The 20,005-nt window shown below is 36.7% G+C and overlaps 1 protein-coding gene across 1 annotated transcript in view; it reads left to right on the top strand.

The window, feature by feature from the left end:
* LOC108712410 (slit homolog 3 protein) overlaps positions 1-20,005 on the top strand; it is a 443,629-nt gene that overhangs the window by 397,643 nt on the left and 25,981 nt on the right. Inside the window, exons 26-27 of the mRNA XM_041588752.1 lie at positions 6,263-6,387; positions 18,431-18,528. Of these exons, the coding sequence (XP_041444686.1) occupies positions 6,263-6,387; positions 18,431-18,528 (223 nt within the window). The remainder of the gene's footprint in view (positions 1-6,262; positions 6,388-18,430; positions 18,529-20,005) is intronic.

Below are 20,005 nucleotides of genomic sequence, written 5' to 3'. Positions count from 1 at the left end.
CTTGCGGCTCTACGTCCTCCCTCTGTGACGTAGGCAAGATGGCGCTGCCCTGTAAGACCGGTGCTGCGTTTAAGAAGTATTTGTTGCTGCTGGCGCAAGAGAACTGCGAATTTCGCCTGCCGGTAAGGCTGTAGGCTACGTTTCGGCAGTTTCTTTGTCGTACCAAGAGTTTTACGGGGAAAGGCAAAGCTGGCAGAAATGCTAAGCATGGCTTCCATTCACTGGGCAACATGCGGGTTTCACAGCTATTGTGTCACTGTTCTACATAATGAGTTTAATTCCTAGATCGCTTATGTTTTATGTGTAGGTGATGTAGTTCTTAAATCAACAATGTCCAGTCTCTGGGTCCTCAACCTCCTATGTAAATTCCTGAAGTTCTCCTACTGCCTTAGTACATTTGCACGCTCTGCTTCAATTAACAGTCGACTGCGTGCACGAAGAATAGTTAGTTACCACATTTACCGGTACCGTATATTCAATTTTGAAATCTGACATGGGGCCCCTAGGCTTATACACGAGTCAATAAATTTTTCCAGTTTTCTTAGGTAAATTAGGTACCTCGGCTTATACACGGGTCGGCTTATACACGAGTATATACGGTATCTTGTATCTGGTTACCTTCCCATTGTTCTATTGTTAGGCTGCTGGGGAAAAGGGAGGGAGGTGATATCACTCCAACTTGCAGTACAGCAGTAAAGAGTGCCTGAAGTGTAGAGTCACATGACTGGGGCAGCTGGGAAACTGACAATATGTCTAGCCCCATGTCAGATTTCAAAATTATATATAAAAAATGAGTTTGCTCTTTTGAGAAACAGATTTCAGTGCAGAACTTTTATTAATTTTGAAAAAAAAACATGGTTTCCCATGACAGTGTCCCTTTAATGATCCCTGTAACCTGTTAGTACCTTGCCCATTCTGTAACCCACAGGACAAGATGTTCATTATCATGCATGTCCGCTGTGATCTGTATTTTGCAGAACAGAGTCCGGTTCCCTTTCCTTGTAACGTACCCATTAAACAGCAGACTATTATATTATTTTATAAGCCATTTCATCGGTTGTATGTCATTGCAGAACAACTTCTGGTAAATTACAAGGCAGTTAATTAAATATTCTACACATAGGCAGGCTTGGCAGCCGTATATATATATATATTAAATGAGAAATTTGCACAAGTTATGAATGTTCAAATGGAAATTGAATTTTTTTTACCATTTGGATCATTTTTATCCTGTAAGTCAAAACACACAGGTGAATACTGTGCAGGTGAAAGTGTTCCAAAGGGAAACTGGCAGAAATAAGCAGAAGGCTTTTCCCCCATTCCTTCTCACATACATTCTAAATCATAATTTACACAGACCATTTTTGTTTGAATAAGAATAAATGGCAATTACTTCAGTTATATTTTATGGTATCTGACTCACGGGCAGGAAATGAAATGCGTGTATGTAGAAAGTGCATCTCCTTGGAATTAGCACCAGACAGGTTATTTTATTAGGAACTGGCTCTGCCTTCTCCTTCCACTGATTATCAAACCCATGTTACCAGTGGAGTCTGATGAACAGTTGCAAATGTTTTTATTGAACTGACAGTAAAATCCATATGAGGCGAATAACTACACCATTTTAAAACTTTAACCAGGAAAAATCTGTTTTAGAAGACACTGAGGGTTAACTTGCATGCATATAAAGTACAAGGCCACCGTTCAGTATTTCTCCAAGGTGACTGTAGTATCCTCATATTTTAAAGTTGGCGGTATATTTTGGGGCAAATTTACTTAAGGTCAAATATCGAGGGTTAATTAACCCTCGATATTCGACTGTCGAATATCGAAGTAGAAGGATGTAACGCTATTCGTTTGATTCGAATGATTTTAATCCATCGATCGAACGATTTTTGTTCGACCAAAAAAAGCTAGGAAAGCCTATGGGGCTTTGGTAGCTTTTAGGTGGCGAACTAGGGGGTCGAAGTTTTTTCTTAAAGAGACAGTACTTCGACTATCGAATGGTCGAATAGTCGAACGATTTTTAGTTTGAATCGTTTGAGTCGAAGTCGAAGGTCGAAGTAGCCCATTCGATGGTCGAAGTAGCCAAAAAAACCATTCGAAATTCGAAGTTTTTTTCCTCTATTCCTTCACTCGAGCTAAGTAAATGGGCCCCTATGTGTTATAATCAGGGTTGAAACTAGGGGTTGGCAGAAGAGGCATTTGCCTAGGGCGCAAAGGTGAAGGGGGTGTCGGGTACGTACCTCTTCCATCAGCTTACCCCTAGTCAGGACCGTCCTCCCGACACTGAAGCATGTATCCGTGTTCTCTGGTGCCCTGTGTGACGTTACCCTGCAACCGAGAGTGTTCCCACTCTGATTACAATAGTGTTATGATGATAACCGATAATGTAATAACTAAACACATTGAGGCCCATTCATCAAAACTCTAATTTTTAGTAGTACTTTGAAAAAACTAATTTTCACTTAACCACACATGCCAAGTGATTAAATAAAACAGCCTAACATAAAAAGCACAAAAAAAATATCCAAATCTGGGTATGAACTTTGAAATCCTTGGTTTCTTAAGAATTGTCTTACAAATACATATGTAGAAAATCCCCAAACCCACTAAAACCACTAAGCAAAGAAAGATTTTCCAATTGGAAAAGGACAGCTCCCACTGACTTCGTGGCAAAGTTTTTTATTAGTGGATTTTTGTGGGGGTGTTTTTTTGTGGTTTAATTGTGGTGTAATTATAATCCATGATATTTTAGCCCTAAATATCTGTTTTGTGAAAAACTAATGGAATACAAAAGCTCGTAAATCTTCCCCATTGTGTAAATATATATCTAGAAGAGAACCAATCATAGCATTCATCAGGTCTTTAAAAGGTTAAAAAATAGTTTATTACAAGCTCAATGTTTCTGTCACTGACCTTTTTCAAGGTAAAGAAAAGAAGACCTTCGAGGGCCTTGCCCAACCGAAGAATCGTGAAAACATAATGCGTTGATCTTAAAAAAGGGAAAAACTGATCAATCCAGAATAGCAGAAATGCTTATATCTGAATAGAAAAAAATATATATCACCGTGGTTTATATTAGTAGGCTGTAAAAAAAAATGGCTCTGAGTTTTTCTGATCATTAGTGGCATTCATAATTAAAGGAAAACTATACCCCCAAAATGAACACTTAAGCAACAGATAGTTCATATCATATGAAGTGGCATATTAAAGAATCTTACCAAACTGGAATATATATTTAAGTAAATATTGCCCTTTTACATCTCTTGCCTTGAGCCACCATTTCGTGATGGTCTGTGTGCTGCCTCAGAGATCACCTGACCAGAAATACTTCAACTCTAACTGTAACAGGAAGAAGTGAGGAAGCAAAAGATAGAACTCTGTCTGTTAATTGGCTCATGTGACCTAACATGTATGGTTTGTTGGTATATATGTGAGTACAGTGAATCGTACGATCCCAGGGGGCGGCCCTTATTTTTTAAAATGGCAATTTTCTATTTATGATTACCCAATGGCACATACTACTAGAAAAGTATATTATTATGAAAATGGTTTATTTACATGAAGCAGGATTTTACATATGAGCTGTTTTATGCAATATCTTTTTATAGAGACCTACATTGTTTGGGGGGTATAGTTTTCCTTTAAGCAGGTTTACATTTTGCAATTAAAAGAATATTAATGGGAGTATTTATATTTAATAACATGACAAATGCAAAGTGGCACATCCAACTGGGGTGATGTGTTTAGCAGTCTGCATTTTAATCATTGAACATTAATATTGCATGGAATTAAAATGTAATTATATTGCTTATTAAAAGTGTTTACATTTATTCTGTCAAGTGTGAGTTGAAAATAATGAGGTCATTCTCTCATCGTTCAGTACACAAGGTTTAATCATTCTTCAACCAGATTTATATCCGCCTGAAGCAACCTAAAGACTCTAGTGGGTATATTTATCAAAAAAGTGAAGTAAGTGATCAATACAGTCCGCTAGAGTGAAATTCCGCCACTCTCCATTCATTTCTATGGGATTTTGAAAGGCGTATTCATCAAAGGATGAACTTTCACTGTCACTCATTGATAAATGATTTAAAAAATCCCATAGAAATGAATGGAGAGTGGCGGAATTTCACTCTAGAGAACTGTGGCGATCTCTAACTTCACTTTTTGATAAATATGCTCCTAGGAGTGGCAGCAGAGTTTTTAAAGGATAACGATACCTTCAGGATGGATGGTTAACTAATATATAATTTGATATTATAATAAGGTGGTATATGGTGACAGTAGATTTACTCCAGAACACACACCATTATTTTATACCACTGGTATAAGCCAGTCAAGTCAGTGGAGCTGAGGAGAAGTTTTTTTTTTAAGGGAAAATGTTGATTTACACCAGATTTTATACATATTTTTATTCCAGAATTTACACGCCATGACTTTGTAGCATTGAGTTGTGGTGATGTGTAAGGTATTTTAGGTACACATTTTTTGCACAGCTCTATACCTTTGACTTTAGCAACAAATTAAAATTATCATTGTCTTCATGTGGGATCCATGACATTTTTTACCCATGACCCTGATTCAGATGTAAAAAGTGTTGAGGATCAACACAAACATGAAAAAGTCCCTGTGGGTGCCAAATAATACCTGTGATTGGCTATTTAGTAGCCCCTTTGTGGACTGGCAGCCTATAGGAGGGTCTTTTGGTCAGTATACCTGGTTTTTATTCTACCAAAACTTGCCTCCAACCCAGGAATTGAAATATAAGCACCTGCTTTGCAGCTGCTAGGATCAACATCCAAAGGATTGGCGAGCAACATGTTACTTGTGAGCCACTGGTTTGGGATCACTGATCTACATTATACTATAAGTTAATTCAAAATATAATGGCTAGAGTGCCCTTCCATCAATTTGTCAATGAGTCATGCCACGTTAGACTGTAATAAAGTATGTTTAAAATGAAAACATTTTAGTTTGATGATTGCTACTTCATTTGCACTCGCATTAATCCTTTACAATTTACACTTATCCAAACTATATATATACTGCAAATTCAGTAAAGTGTGTGAATTTGACCTGTTTCACTTTGCTGAGAATTAGAAAAACATTTCAAATTCACCCAAATCTCTTGAAGTCAAATTTTTGACGCACCAAATGTTTCCACCTGTTACAGTCTATGGGGCAGATTTACTAAAGGTTGAAGTGGCTAACATTAGCGACATTACGCCAGAAATCCCATCTGCAGGAACATCACCAATTTACTAATAGGTATAGACGACAATTCGCTAGCGAACAGGCTCTTGCGAAGGGTCATTACTCCGCAAATTCAGTAAAGTGTGAATTTTACTGAGCGTTATCTCTTCCACCAGAGTTGACTTCACCACCTCAGCCCAGACAAACTGCTAAAATGAAGCTAGATCTTCTTTATGTCACTTACATCATATCCTGCCTGGAGGAAATACATTAAAGTTATAAAAATGCCGACAACATTTCCTTTTTTTTAGGCGGGATTGCCTGCAAAATTCCTAACTAATAAACTTTTCTGTTAACATTTTCCCCCAGACATTTGAGTGGCATGGAACATTTATTTTCGGATGGGCTCATGTGTACGGCATTATAGAATTTATTTTGTCTTTATTCAGGTTCCTTGGAAATTTGTAATAAAAAGTCACCCTTCAAGCATTTGCACCAACATCTCCAATAATTTTAATGTATTTTATAATGACTTTAATGTAGCAGCCCTATTCAAATTGATCAAAGCGTAAGAGGACTAATGAAGTTTCGCTAGACAAAAGCGATCACTAGTGTAATTTTGCTTTGAAACGTTCGCACTGCCGAAGTAACGCTAGTGAAAAGTCACCAGTGTTCGGCACCCAGGACGCAACGTCGCATTTTAGTGAATTAGCGTAGTGGTAACGGATTTTCGCCTGGCAAAGTGGTGCGGTGTGCATATTGGTTGCTGGCGACAGTGAATCTGCCTCTATGGGCGTCATTTCTGCTGAAACTTGGAAAATAATTTCGCTCGTCACTAGTGTTATATATTGATGAATATTATGATCATTTAAACATTATTAAATGAAAATCCCAGGGCAAGTTTTTGAGTTCCTACTTCCCTTTGAATTTCCTTGAGATCCATGAGATCAAAGCATTTTACCTGATCCTAGACCAATGCAGAAGCTATGTATGACTATAGATATGCTGGCATTTAGAAATAATTGTTATTAATAATTATATATATATATATATCCCTTTGCAGGTCCAGTAGATATGAGTATTGCATCAAAGTGCAATCCGTGTTTCTCAAATCCATGCAAGAACAATGGGACGTGTAACAGTGATCCAGTAGAACTGTACCGGTGTACTTGCCCCTTTGGTTTCAAGGTATTTATTTACACTACTCTTACTGTTAACACTACAACACACTAACATGCTAATACTTTTGGAATTCTCCATAAACTTGCATTAAAAATTTTGCTACAGAATACAGTTAACAAAAGCAAGGTCAATAATAGGATTTTTTTTTAAATTAACCACAATCTCGATAAAGATTGCTTTGTGATTATCATGTGTTTTATTTTTAGGTCTCTATGCTAAAACTTAGGGACTGATTTACTTTGAACGAATGGACACATTTATAAAATTCAATACCTGTTTCTATTTGTTAGAATTTGTTTGGTTGCTAAAGCAGTCAAACGCTTTTCTATTTCTATGGGGAGATATTGCTCAGTACAGTTCAGTATTAATATCTCCCATCCAAATCCTGACTCCTGAATGTATCTTGCATGTGTGTAGGAACGAATCAAACAATTATTTCTGTTGATGTGGTGCTTCTTTAGATGATTTCCATGGTCCATGCTGGCCAGCCCTTCAGGGTTTCTTCATGATTTAGTCATGGATTCATCATAAACTTGGAGAGCCACTTTCAGTTTGTTACATTTGTTGGGGCCGACAGTCTGAATGATCAAAATTGCAGGACGTAAAGAGAAAATGCGGCACATGCAATTTGAGATAAAAGGAGTCTTATTTTGACCAAATGGACAGCATTTATGCATAGAAAACTTTGTCAGATAAACTGTATGCTAGTGCAAAAATCTGGCATGTTTTAGCAATGGAAATAAAACACAGATTTATTTCATCTTTCATTCCTAGTTAAAGGGATCCTGTCATCGGAAAACATGTTTTTTTCAAATCACATCAGTTAATAGTGCTACTCCAGCAGACTTCTGCACTGAAATCCATTTCTCAAAAGAGCAAACAGATTTTTTTTATATTCAATTTTGAAATCTGACATGGGGCTAGACATTTTGTCAATTTCCCAGCTTCCCCAGTCATGTCATTTAGGAGAGAAATGCTTTCTGGCAGGCTGCTGTTTTTCCTTCTCAATGTAACTGAATGTGTCTCAGTGGGACATGGGTTTTTACTATTGAGTGCTGTTCTTAAAGGAACAGTAACGTCAAAAAATAAAAGTGTTTTAAAGTAATCAAAATATAATGCAGTGTTGTCCTGCACTGGTAAAACTGCTGTGTTTGCTTAAGAAACACTACTATTGTTTATATAAATAAGCTGCTGTGTAGCAATGGGGGCAGCCATTCAAAGGAGAAAAAGCTCAAGTTACACAGCAGATAGCAAATCAGCTCTGTCTGTCCAATGGTGTTATCTGTTATCCATTAGTTAACCTGTGCCATATAGCTGTTTTTCAATTTCCGCCATTGCTCCACAGCAGCTTGTTTATATGAACTATAGTAGTATTTCTAAAGCAAACAGATCAGTTTTACCAGTGCAGGGCAATAGTACATGTTATTTTCATTACTTTAAAACACTTAAATTTTTTGGTGTTACTGTACCAGGCAGCTGTTATCTTGTGCTAGGGAGCTGCTATCTGGTTACCTTCCCATTGTTCTGTTGTTTGGCTGCTGGGGGGAAAAAGGGAGGGGGTGATATCACTCCAACTTGCAGTACAGCAGTAAAGAGTCATTGAAGCACAAGTCACATGACTTGGGGCAGTTGGGAAATTGACAATATGTCTAGCCCCATGTCAGATTTCAAAATTGAATATAAAAAATCTGTTTGCTCTTTTGAGAAATGGACAGTATCCCTTTAAAGGAACAGTTCAGTGTAAAAATAAAAACTGGGTAAATAGATAGGCTGTGCAAAATAAAAAATATTTCTAATATAGTTAGTTAGCCAAAAATGTAATGTATAGGGACTGAATGTGTAACATAACAGAACAGACCACTACTTCCTGCTTTTCAGCTCTCTAACTCTGAGTTAGTTAGTGACTTGAAGGGGGCCACATGGGACATAACTGCTCAGTGAGTTTGCAATTAATCCTCAGCATTAAGCTCAGATTCAAAAGCAACAGTTATGACCCATGTGGTATCCCCTCAAGTCACTGATTGGTTACTGCCTGGTAACCAATAAGAGGAAAGCACGAGAGCTGCAAAGCAGGAAGTAGTGTTCTGGCTATTATGTTAGACATCCAGTCACTCCAGCTTGTATACATTACATTTGCGGCTAACTTAATATATTAGATACATTTTTTTATTTTGCTCATACTATCGATTTACCCAGTTTTTATTTTTATACTGAACAATTCCTTTTAAGGTAAGTATTGTATAGGGAGGGATATGTAGCCTGTTAGCTTCTCAAATGAGGGAATAAACTGATTTGTATTCTCTATAAATGCAAAAAATTAAATCTATTAAATAATTCTCTTTAAAAGAAGTTAGAAAAAAGTTACAAAGTATATATATATGAAAAACGAAGATTCAGCACTCTATGTAAATAACGAAATTACGCGATTTTATTGATACAGCATCTCATCCAACATTTCGTTCCCACCTGGGGACCTTCCTCAATATATAATACACATATACACACACATACACACACACATACACACACACATACGTATATATATATAAATATTCACACACATATTCTTTTCTCCTTTTTTTTACGATACAAGTTGCATTTTTATCCTGAGAGTATCACTAACTAGTAACCAATGCCTCAAAAAAAATCAGCAATCTTGCCTGGCTCATAATTCATAACTTAATGGATTTGAGTGAAAATACAACTGTCAGCTCCGAATGTAAAACAGATGAGGGGAGAATTATATATCTACCAAGCTGTTCTCCAAGAGAGTCGGGTTAATTCAATAAAAATGTCTTGCTTCCTACTCACCAGGCAGCCACATACGATCCTACCATATGGAAACTATTCCAAAGCCTTTCTAAATTGTCCCAAATCTGCCCTCTGTGAATTTGTTTTTTCTTGTTTGATGCCAGTTTTGGGAAATCCTATGTGGAGCAGTCCTTCAATTAAGTGGAAAAAAGACCTAATATTAAGCAGCATGGCATCTCTGGAATTTATTACTTTCTTGTTTGGAAAAGAAGCGTTTGAAGTAAATTGTGAGATAAATGCCACTGAGTTTTACATCTGTATGTGAACATTTACATAATTGGAGATGTGTATTAGACCCCCAGAGAGTGATAGTAAGCTATTGGGTGGTTATTTAATAGTCCTTAAGAAATATGGTATGTACCTACAATTTGAATCAGAAGAAATTGAGATGGACCTGTCAATTTACCTACTTCAAAACTAGTTTTGTACAAATTTCCAGTGCCATCAAATTGCTTAGCAAGCGTTGTCACTACTTCATGGGCATGTAGACACAAATATGTGGGTAATACAATGTCTATTTAAGGAAAAAATGCTGACCACTCATACAGAAGTGGCCTAAAATGCCAATCTGGACTCAGCAAGGATCGGAACCAGAGCTAATATGTGCATTTCTGTCTGCAAACTTTAGTTAAAGGAGCAGTAAACTTTCATATGAGTTATTCCATTTTCCAACACTGGGCCAGATTCAATTCAGTGACAAAAAGTTCTCATGATTTGTCACGGGAAAGTCTTGGACGAGATTCAGTTCGAGGAGAAAAAACGGTTCTCCAAAGTCAGTTCCTGTTTTTTCCCCATAGAGTTTTCACGTGATAAACCATGAGATTAGTTTTTTTGGTCACTGAATTGAATCTGGCCCATTGTCTGGTGTACTAATCATCACATGGAGCTGCACTCCATGAAGTAAATTGTGTCTGTTGGGGCAACAGGAGGAGTCGGCGCTTCTAATGACCAACAAACGCAGTCAACCAAGATTCATATCCCAATTACATAAGGGAAACTTTCCCATTTATGACATGCAATGTAAAGACACAAGCTTTATATTATCACCCCATTACCCGGTCTGTTTCTTAGTTTTGATAGGAGAACTATTTAGGCAAGAACAAGATGGTTTAAACCTAAAAGGCTTAACCTAACACGTAGCCATTGTTGTTAAGGAGGCTTGCAAGAAGCCTTGCACCACATACCTTTTACTGAAATGAATTTCTCTTCTTCCAGTAGCTGGGATTGAATTAAATAAAATAGGCATCTCCCAGAGTAGAAACATAAATGGAAAGACACCGCTCAAACTCATTGTTTTGTAGAAGATCCTGCAGGCAAGGTCCGGAAGTATATTACCAGGTGCAGATGTCCCTTGGCATCCCACACCGTGTAGCATAGAAGAGAGAAATTCGAAGGAACGCGCACCGGATCATTTAAATATTCTTATCTTTATTCATCAAACATTAAAATACACAAATGGCATTATGGGCCTGGTGCGTTTTGGGCGCTTTCGCCCTTTATCTTAGGCCCATATTGCCATGTGTGTATTTTAATGTTTGATGAATGAAGACACGAATGTTTAAATGATCCGGTGTGCGGTCCTCCGAATTTCTCTCTTCTATCTCCGAGAGTTGCCGTAGAATACATTGAAATACCTTTATTTCCTTTACTATTTAGTTTAACACTATACCAGCTGTTCCCAACTTTATTAACCATGGCCTCATATTCTTATCATAGTCGTAGGCTGCTATAGAGTAGTAGATTTGAACAACTTTTGATCATCTATACATTCAAGTGTTGACGCACCTTCATTTCTACAGTAGCCTCTCCTTAAAGCCTTCAGCGGCTGGAGGAGATGGAGAGACAGAAATTGCAGATCTCAGTAATGATAGATTTAGGTGTACAACAAATCATCTACAGTGATTGATGCTACAAAGGAAAACAGGATGCTGTCAAGTTGTATCAAATCTATTCAAGTAATAAGGGCTCCAATGGGAGCTTGTGGTATTTAAGAATTTAATAATGAGGGTTAAATAGCAATTTTTTTTAAACGGGTGGTTCAGCTTCAAGTCAATTTTTGGATGTTATAAAATGGCCAATTCTAAGCAACTTTTCAATTGGTCTTTATTTTTTATAGTTCTTTTTTTAAATGTTTGGCTTCTTCCTCTTTCCAACTCTCAAATGGGGTCACTGACCCCTTTTAAAACAAATGCTTTGCAAGGTTAAAAATGTATTGTTATTGCTACTTTAAATTGCTAATTTTTACCTACAGTATTTATATTAGAGCCTCTTTTTAAAATCAATGCATAGTTGCTAGGATAATGTAAACCCTAGAAACCAGATGGCTCCAGAAACTGGAGAGCTGCTGAATAAAAAGCTAAATAACTCAAAGAACACAAATAATAAAAAAATTAAAACCAATTGCAAATTGTCTCAGAATATCCCTCTCTACATCATACTAAAACTTAACTCAAAGGTGAACAATAGTTTTAATACAAAGCATGAGTACTATAAATATTAACCTAATGCAAATAGAACTTTTTAAATATGTTTTTAAATGTTATTTTTTTTAGTAAGGGGTGCATTGGCTTCATGCTAACTTTAAATCCTTTCCTTTGTGCTTTATAGACTCCTTTCGGATTCTTTGACAGGCTTATTATGAATGTATTTTAATAAATCATGCTGCCTTGCATCAAACAAATCATGTTGTAATGTCAAGGTAAATTGCAGTTCAGAGCTAATAAATCTTCGCCTCCACAAAGATTGCCATCGTATCTTGACTAGGAATGTTTTTATAACCACACTTTAGGTGCAAGGAAATCACACTTTTCAGGCAAGGAAAACAGTGTGAACATGTAAAGGAGTTGATTTATCCATGATTTATTGCATATTAGCAAACTGTGAAAATATTGTCTTTTTTTGTGTCCATGTTTACTTCTGCTAATCTTCTTCTCCCATACGTCTCCTGTGGCCTTGGCTAAAACAGCACTGGGGCTCAGGATCCACTTGAGCTGAAGCTTTATGATATGACGGTCATTACGCTTCACGTAAAATATGATGGGGCTACAAACGTGGTTAAAGGAAACGTAAACATCACCATCTAATGTTTATTTGACCAGGAGGGGACTTATAATGGCCAGATGACTGGATGTAAAATGGTCAAATTATCGCCATCTGTGGCGCTGGAAGACTTCCAGCAATATAAAGTTTATTCCATATGTTGTAGCTACTACAATGCCTAAGGCTACAGCTCCAGCTGTCTCAAAATGGTGCATTCAAGTTGCAAGCATAGCAAATGTGTCTAACCCAAGCTGTTTCTCTATTAAACATATTTTCCCATTTTAACAAACAAACGATCCATCAATATACACATGTTTATTGTATTTACTTGTAATATTGTGTATATATAAGATTGAAGCCAATTGCCTATATTTCCCCTACAAAAGGCATTTCCTAACTGCTCGGGTTGTAAGAAAATGCAAGAGAAATGAATCTCTGGTTTTCCAGAGGGCTTTTGTGGGTGAAAACTGACTGTCCGAATTTTCACGTTAGGAAATCTGGACAGGACTGTGAAGCAAATGATCTTGTGATCAACAAATGACTGCTCGCTGTGTCATAGCCCCCCTCCCTGATGTCACTGACACAAAGGGGGAGATTTATTAAGGGTCGAATTGTAAGTTTGAATTCTTTTTTGGTCAAAACTCTCAAATTAGAATTGGGAATAATCCAAACTCGTTTCAAATTTTAACTTGGATTCGAAAATCAAGATTTATCAAACCTTGACCATTGGAACAATTCGAATTCGACTATTCGCCACCTAAAACCTGACGAGTTCGTGTAGAAGTCAATGGGAGAGGTCCAGTAACCCAGTTGAAGATGTTAATAGCCTTCCTGACATTCAAGTCGGTAATATTCGTTCAAGTTTTAGATATTCACTTTTTTTTTTACCAAGCTCCCAATCAAATTTCTAGTAAATTTGAATTTAAAAAAATTCACATGAATTCAAATTCGACCTTTGATAAAAGGGCCTCAAAATGTTACTCATCTCTTCCCTGATTAAATTCAAAGGGTGGCAACCCTACTTACATTTCTATGGCAAAGCTAAGCTATCACATTTACTCTGCCTTTTTCATTAAGTTTTGTTTTGGACTAATATAATATATTTTTACACCTTTTTTTAGCTTTAAGGCAATAAAATTAATTTTAAAAAAAGCTAATTTTCGCAAAGATTTTCACTTTGGTAGCCCATTCTAAATCCATCAGAGTGTGTTCTTTACAAAGTTATTAAAGATATGATTCATCTTACTGTTACGGGCCATTTGGAGTTTCTAATTAAAGGATGCTTAAAGCAGTGCTTTGAAAATCAGGTACTATAGTGCTGTTGGTTTTGATCTAAACCAGTGAGGAGTTTTCATAACACTATGGGGCCCATTTACTTAGCTCGAGTGAAGGAATAGAGGCTACTTCGATCATCGAATGGACTACTTCGACCTTTGACTACGACTTCGATTCGAATGATTCGAACTAAAAATCGTTCTACTATTCGACCATTCGATAGTCGAAGTACTGTCTCTTTAAGAAAAAACTTCGACCCCCTAGTTCGCCACCTAAAAGCTACCGAAGTCAATGTTAGCCTATGGGGAAGGTCCCCATAGTCTTTGCTAGCTTTTTTTGGTCGAACAAAAATCGTTCGATCAATGGATTAAAATCCTTCGAAACGAACGAAATTGAACGAATAGCACTAAATCCTTTGACTTTGATATTCGAAGTGGAAGGATTTAACTTCGACAGTCGAATATCGAGGGTTAATTAACCCTCGATATTCGACCTTAAGTAAATTTGCCCCAATACATATTTGATTGGGAGCGTCAACTCAGGGAATTGAGTTGACGCTCTTTATAGATGGGGCTTTCCAAATCATCTGGAAATTTTGTGCATGTATTAAATTATGTTTGTAACATATTTATCAGTATTACGAAAAATAAGTAATGTGTTCATATTTTAGATATTTAGAGTCGTATATCTTGTTGCCGAAATGGAATTACAGCTTTAGAAAGCTTAAGTTGTCCTGAAAAAAAGAACAGTATATATTTTTTTTCCTATGAAACTTAAAGTCCTCCCCCCCAGGAATAAAATGAAAGAACAGAAAATCTATAAATATTGACTGGGATTTTAACCAAATTAAATGTTAAAATCATCTGGCACCAAAGCCATCCCAGTATAGAGATGATGATCCACTTTGGATCCCTTGGAACCCTTATTTCACATTACCATTCAGTATGAAAAGGGATTCTTTTAAGAAAAAAAATCCAGGATTGGATTATCACCCTAATGACGTGGGGTTAGTTGACTTCTCTGAGATAAGTCTACATTTTAAGGCCTGAATATTGGGGCCCCCACCAGGATAGTTCTAGAAATTCAGCTTCATTGTTATTAAAGGTAAGATTTGGAGTGAGACATTCTTGAATCAAAGGCTGAAGAACTGCGGGAGTCAATATGCTGCTATAGTTATATGACCAACAAGAAAAAATACAATGTTTCCCATACTTGTCTATGCCTGCTGTGTTAATTCCTGAGAGCACCAGAGTTGTCAAAACGTATATATACTGGTATGGGATCCCTTATCCGGAAACCTGATATCGAGAAATAGGCTCCCATAGGCTCCATTTTATCCAGATATTTAAAATGATTTCCCTTTTCTCTGAGTATAACTTTATGTTCTAAAAAGGAAACATTTAATTGGATGGATTTCTGCTTTGGATGTCCAACCTGTGGCTGCTGTTGCATCTCTCTCAGGATGGACACCTTTGCCAGGGTTCATTTGAAATCTGTCTCATGACACACTGGAGAAAAAATGTATTTTCTGTCATCTAGAGGAGGCTTTTCTGAAGCTCTTCAAAATACTTAATTTAAAAGAACTATAGAATCATAATGCTCTTTACCACAAACAGTTGGCTAAAATGCACTTGTAGAAACCAAAGAGCAAAACAGAAGTAATAGTGAACATTAGCATTTTTTGGCACGTCTCCTCGTGTGCTGGTTTGTGCCATCAAAGGGAATCTGAGTAACAGTTTCTAACATTTGCCAGAGGCATCTGATTTATAACACTGATTATGTTTAGTAATGCACTTTGTATTAGGCTCCAACTTTAAATGCAGATATCAGTACAGGTATCTGGCAACTGAGAAAAATATTCCCCATATGGTTGTTGAAAATGGCTGCCTTGTTTTAACTGTATTATTCATTGTTTTGGAAAGGACTGATTTCAGGTGTGCGTGATAACTGATAATTTTAATTACTAATGTCTGGCACTGATCAGATTATCAGTTTACCAACAAAAATGTTGCAACAATGTTATGCCACAAGGACAGTCCATGTTTTACTGTACATTATATTATAATACAGAATATTCAAGAGTAGCCTATTTTCTTATAATACACAAAAGCCATGAATATCCTGTAAATTATATCCTTATAAACGGTGAGTTCTGATGTCATCAGTTATAAACGGTGAGTACTGATGTCATTTCTGTCACATGACTCACTGAAACTTGTGTATTATAATAAATAAAGTACCCCCAGTTGCAAAATATGAGGATATTAGAAGTTACCTCGGAGTTCCATGACCTGTATAAAAACACTCGGCCTTCGGCCTCGTGTTTTTATATGGTCATGAAACTCCTCGGTAACTTATAATATCCTTATATTTTACAAGAGGGGGTACTTTATTCACTATATAAATGGTGTTTGGTAATGTTAGAAATTATAAACAGTGCATTGTGATTCCATTTGTGTCATATGACTCACTGAAATTGATGTGAGTGAAACCTTTGTGTATGATAAAAAAGGCACCCCTGTTCTAAAATATGAGGTTATCAGCAGTCCACTTGGCCTACTGGCCTTGGATAGATACACAATGAAACAGGTAGTGAGGTCAGTCATTCCAAAACCTTCTACACGTTTGATCCAGAGGAAGGGTAATTCATCCTTACAGATGGAAAAAAAATATCCATATTTGTGGCACAATAATCCTGTCTGTTTATACTGTTTATTTTTTTAGTAGCATTAAAACATGGTGCTACATAGTATTTGAAACCCCCCTGATCCCAGGCCTGTATTTGTATATGCTGATCATATTCAAAGACATTTCTTATGAGCTGCTACTATTTTATTATTATTATTATGTGTGTTTTACTTTGGCACACAGTGCTGGTACATTGACCCTTTCTATGCCAAGTGAAAATCACATAAAGGTATAAAAAAAGTTAGAAATAGTGATTCAGGCACAAAAAGATTATTTTACTTGAAGATTCCCATTAAGATAGTTTTAGGAGTGCTCCGCGGCTTTCCTACTACCGTCTGCGGAAAATACAAGATGGCAGCGCCCATGGTCGCAGCGTGGGTTCGGGCGCCGGCACATGGACGTCAGAGCGCAAACTTGTGATGTCAAGACAACGCATTTTGGTGCCAAATTCAAAATATAAGGATGCCGAGAACGCCTGTTCAATGCCCGATTATAGAATTTGTTTTAAGCATTCCTGGGTGTTCCTAAATTTGTTTTTATTGTATTCACGGACTTTTCATCCTGCCTGAACCTTGACTTTGCTATTTATCTGCCTGCCTATTGAACCATTGCCTGGATTTGACTACGCTTATTCCTGATCCCTTGTCTGTTACCGCAAACTTGGACTTTTACCCGAAGCTTCCTCCTTGGTCCGGACTTCCCCTGCTCAGAGCCAACAGGCCCCTGACAGAAAGATTTTTATCTGTAAATTATTTGAGGAACTCCTATATTGGGAGGGTATTTACTAAAACTTGACTTTTTCTCACTATATTTTAAAAAAAAATTCAACCAAACTCCCAAACCCAAATCCCTTCAATTTACTTCTCAAAAAAATTGGTACAAAAAAATGTTGCAACAAAATTGTGCGAGTGGTGCAACATTTTTTCGATTTGACACTCGAACCATACAACTTTTTCAAGTTGACACCCGAAAAACATGTTCCGATTGTTAAAGGGACCATCTGCCATTGACTTCTATATGATTTGACAGGTTTTAGCTGGAGTTTTTTTCATATTCGAACTTTTAGCAGCTTGAAAGCACCAAAAAATCTTGAAAAATGTGAGGGTTTTCCCTTTTAAAACCTTGACCAGAACAAATTGAGGTTTAATAAATAGGCCCCCAAATGTGATGTGACATTTATTAATTGTGGGTTGACTGTTTATTATTTATAGTAGATATTTTTCCACAATAGTTCTATGTTGTAAGGCAATAATATCCTTGACGCCACATCAGCTGGTGGTCACAGTGTGTTAAACTAAAGTGTCTGCAACTGCATCTGACATCATCCTCCATATGTATTCTGTTTTCCACAGCCAAAATCTGCATTACAAGATAAAACAATAAAAAAACAATGTATTAGTCTCAGGGTGACCATAAATCATTTTGTTATAAATAAAAATGAGGGCTAAGGGTGCCAAGTAGGTGTAAATTACTACCAAGCAGAAATCCATGATTTATTAATTAGGACAGGGAAGTCACTAAAAATTGCTGCGGCTGTTTCTAGCCCTTATTTGATTGCATGTCAGATAAAGTCATGCTGGCCTAAACGATAATCGTAGATAATGTCACAGAGTGTCTGGTAGAAATAGATCTAGCCATATTACAAAGACCGAATCCTGTTCAAGCAGGGAACAAATGGATAATTGGGTTTTGTATAATGAATTACTTTCAGTTTTCTTGCAGTCCCTTTGTGCTGTTTAACAGTTTATATTTGACAACATCTTGGATATAAGTAAGAGAAAGTGCTTTCCTGTCTAGAGACACAGCAGAGTATTTCCTAAGGGTGGTCCAGCCATGAAGCAGGTTGATTACCCTGATTACAGAAAATGAAGGAATATATCTCTGTATTAGAACACACCCTATGACCGCATGTAACTTTCAGCAACAAATAAATGTATTTGACAACAATAGTTTGAGTTGAGCTCAAGTTCTCAAATAATCTTTTAGTTGAATATTTTTCTGCAGGTAGACTAGAATTATGCCGGAACCACATCACAGTGTTCTCTATTGGCCACTATAGACTTGGAATTTTCAAGTTGTCCTTATCCCTTACTATGGTTTAAACATCCTTCTGATCCTTGGCCTTTAGGAACTAAGTTGACTTAGCAAAGAAGGCCCTTCCTAAAAAAAAAAAAAAAGGTGGGAACTAAGAAGTATCTGTGCTTTTCCATTAACAGAAACATGCCTTTTTTTTCAGGGCCGAGACTGTGATATCCCAATCAATGCCTGCATTCAAGCTCCATGCGAAAATGGTGGTACCTGCCACACCAACGAAGCAAATAAAGATGGATTCAGGTAATTTAACATTTGGCATGAAATTATTGTTTTGTAAAACAAGGTTAATTTACCTGTTCAATACAAATACTATACAAAATACAACAGACTTGCGAATTGCATGCTAACGCATGTGCATTTGTGTGGTGGATACGACACATTTCCATGCTTTGCTTTACTTGCCCATAAGTCACAAAGCATTAGCATACACAATCCAGAAAGTATTTTGTAAACCCGTTCACCAGTAGATAGTGATGAGCAAATGTGCCCTGTTTTGTTTTGTAGACAAATTCACCAAACCAGGGGAAAATTAGCAAAATAGCAAATATTTGCAAAATGCATTACAATCAATGGATGTTTTGTGCAGCAACTTTTTCTGTGATAGTCTTTTTCTCTGCAACTTTATACACGTTAAAATACATTCAAGGCTTTTGCCAGTTTTTCATGGTGACTTTTTCTACTGCACCTTAAATTTTTTTGTGATGAGTTTTGCAAGAATGCAAAATGCTGTATTTCGCCACAAATCCATAGCTGGTGAAAAATCTTGCTTATCACTACCAGTGGACAAAAGATTGCAAAATGTATAGATTGCTACCATGTGCCGCGGACTAAAACTCATTACTAAAAATGTCATTATTTTTGCATAAAAAGAATTGCTGTGTGCAATTAAAATTCACAATGTAATAAGAATTTTTTTTATTTTATACTTTAAGGGGCACATTTACTTAGTTCGAGTGCAGGAATAGAATAAAAAAAACGTCGAATTTCGAATGATGTTTTTTCGCTACTTCGACCATCGAATTGGCTACTTCGACCTTCGACTACGACTTTGACTAAAAATCGTTCGACTATTCAACCATTCGATAGTCGAAGTACTATCTCTTTAAAAAAAACTTTGACCCCCTACTTCGCCAAGTAAAACCTAACGAACCTCAATGTTAGCCTATGAGGAAGGTCCCCATGGGCTTTCTAACAAATTTTTAGTCAAAGGAAAACCGCTCGATCGATGGATTAAAATCCTTTGAATCGCACGATTTTTCCTTCGATCATTCGATCGAACGAATTGCTGTAAATCCTTCAACTTTGATATTCAAAGTCGAAGATTTAACTTCGACAGTCGAATATCGAGGGTTAATTAACCCTCGATATTCGACCCTAAGTAAATGTGCCCCTAAGGGTCGGATTTATCAAGGGTTGAATTTCGCAGGTGATGGGAGTTTTTTTAAACTCCCATCAAATCGAAATTCGAATAAAAAAAGACCAACCGAAATTTATTTTAAAAAAATTGAATGTTTTAACTTTGAGTGAATAGGCTGTATTCGATCGTTCAAATTGGTTTTGGATCCTATTTAAGTATTTTAAAAAAAAAAACTTCCATTTTTCAAAGTCCACCAAATTATTCCAAATAGATTCTAGGAGGTCCACCATAGGATAAAACAGCATTTCAGCAGGTTTAGTCGAATTTTTAAAGCTTCGAATCGAATTTGGATATTCCCTA

Source organism: Xenopus laevis, chromosome 3S (genome assembly GCF_017654675.1).
Source record: "Xenopus laevis strain J_2021 chromosome 3S, Xenopus_laevis_v10.1, whole genome shotgun sequence".
In the NCBI taxonomy this organism is placed as follows: domain Eukaryota; kingdom Metazoa; phylum Chordata; class Amphibia; order Anura; family Pipidae; genus Xenopus; species Xenopus laevis.
This window is presented reverse-complemented; position numbering and strand designations above follow the sequence as displayed.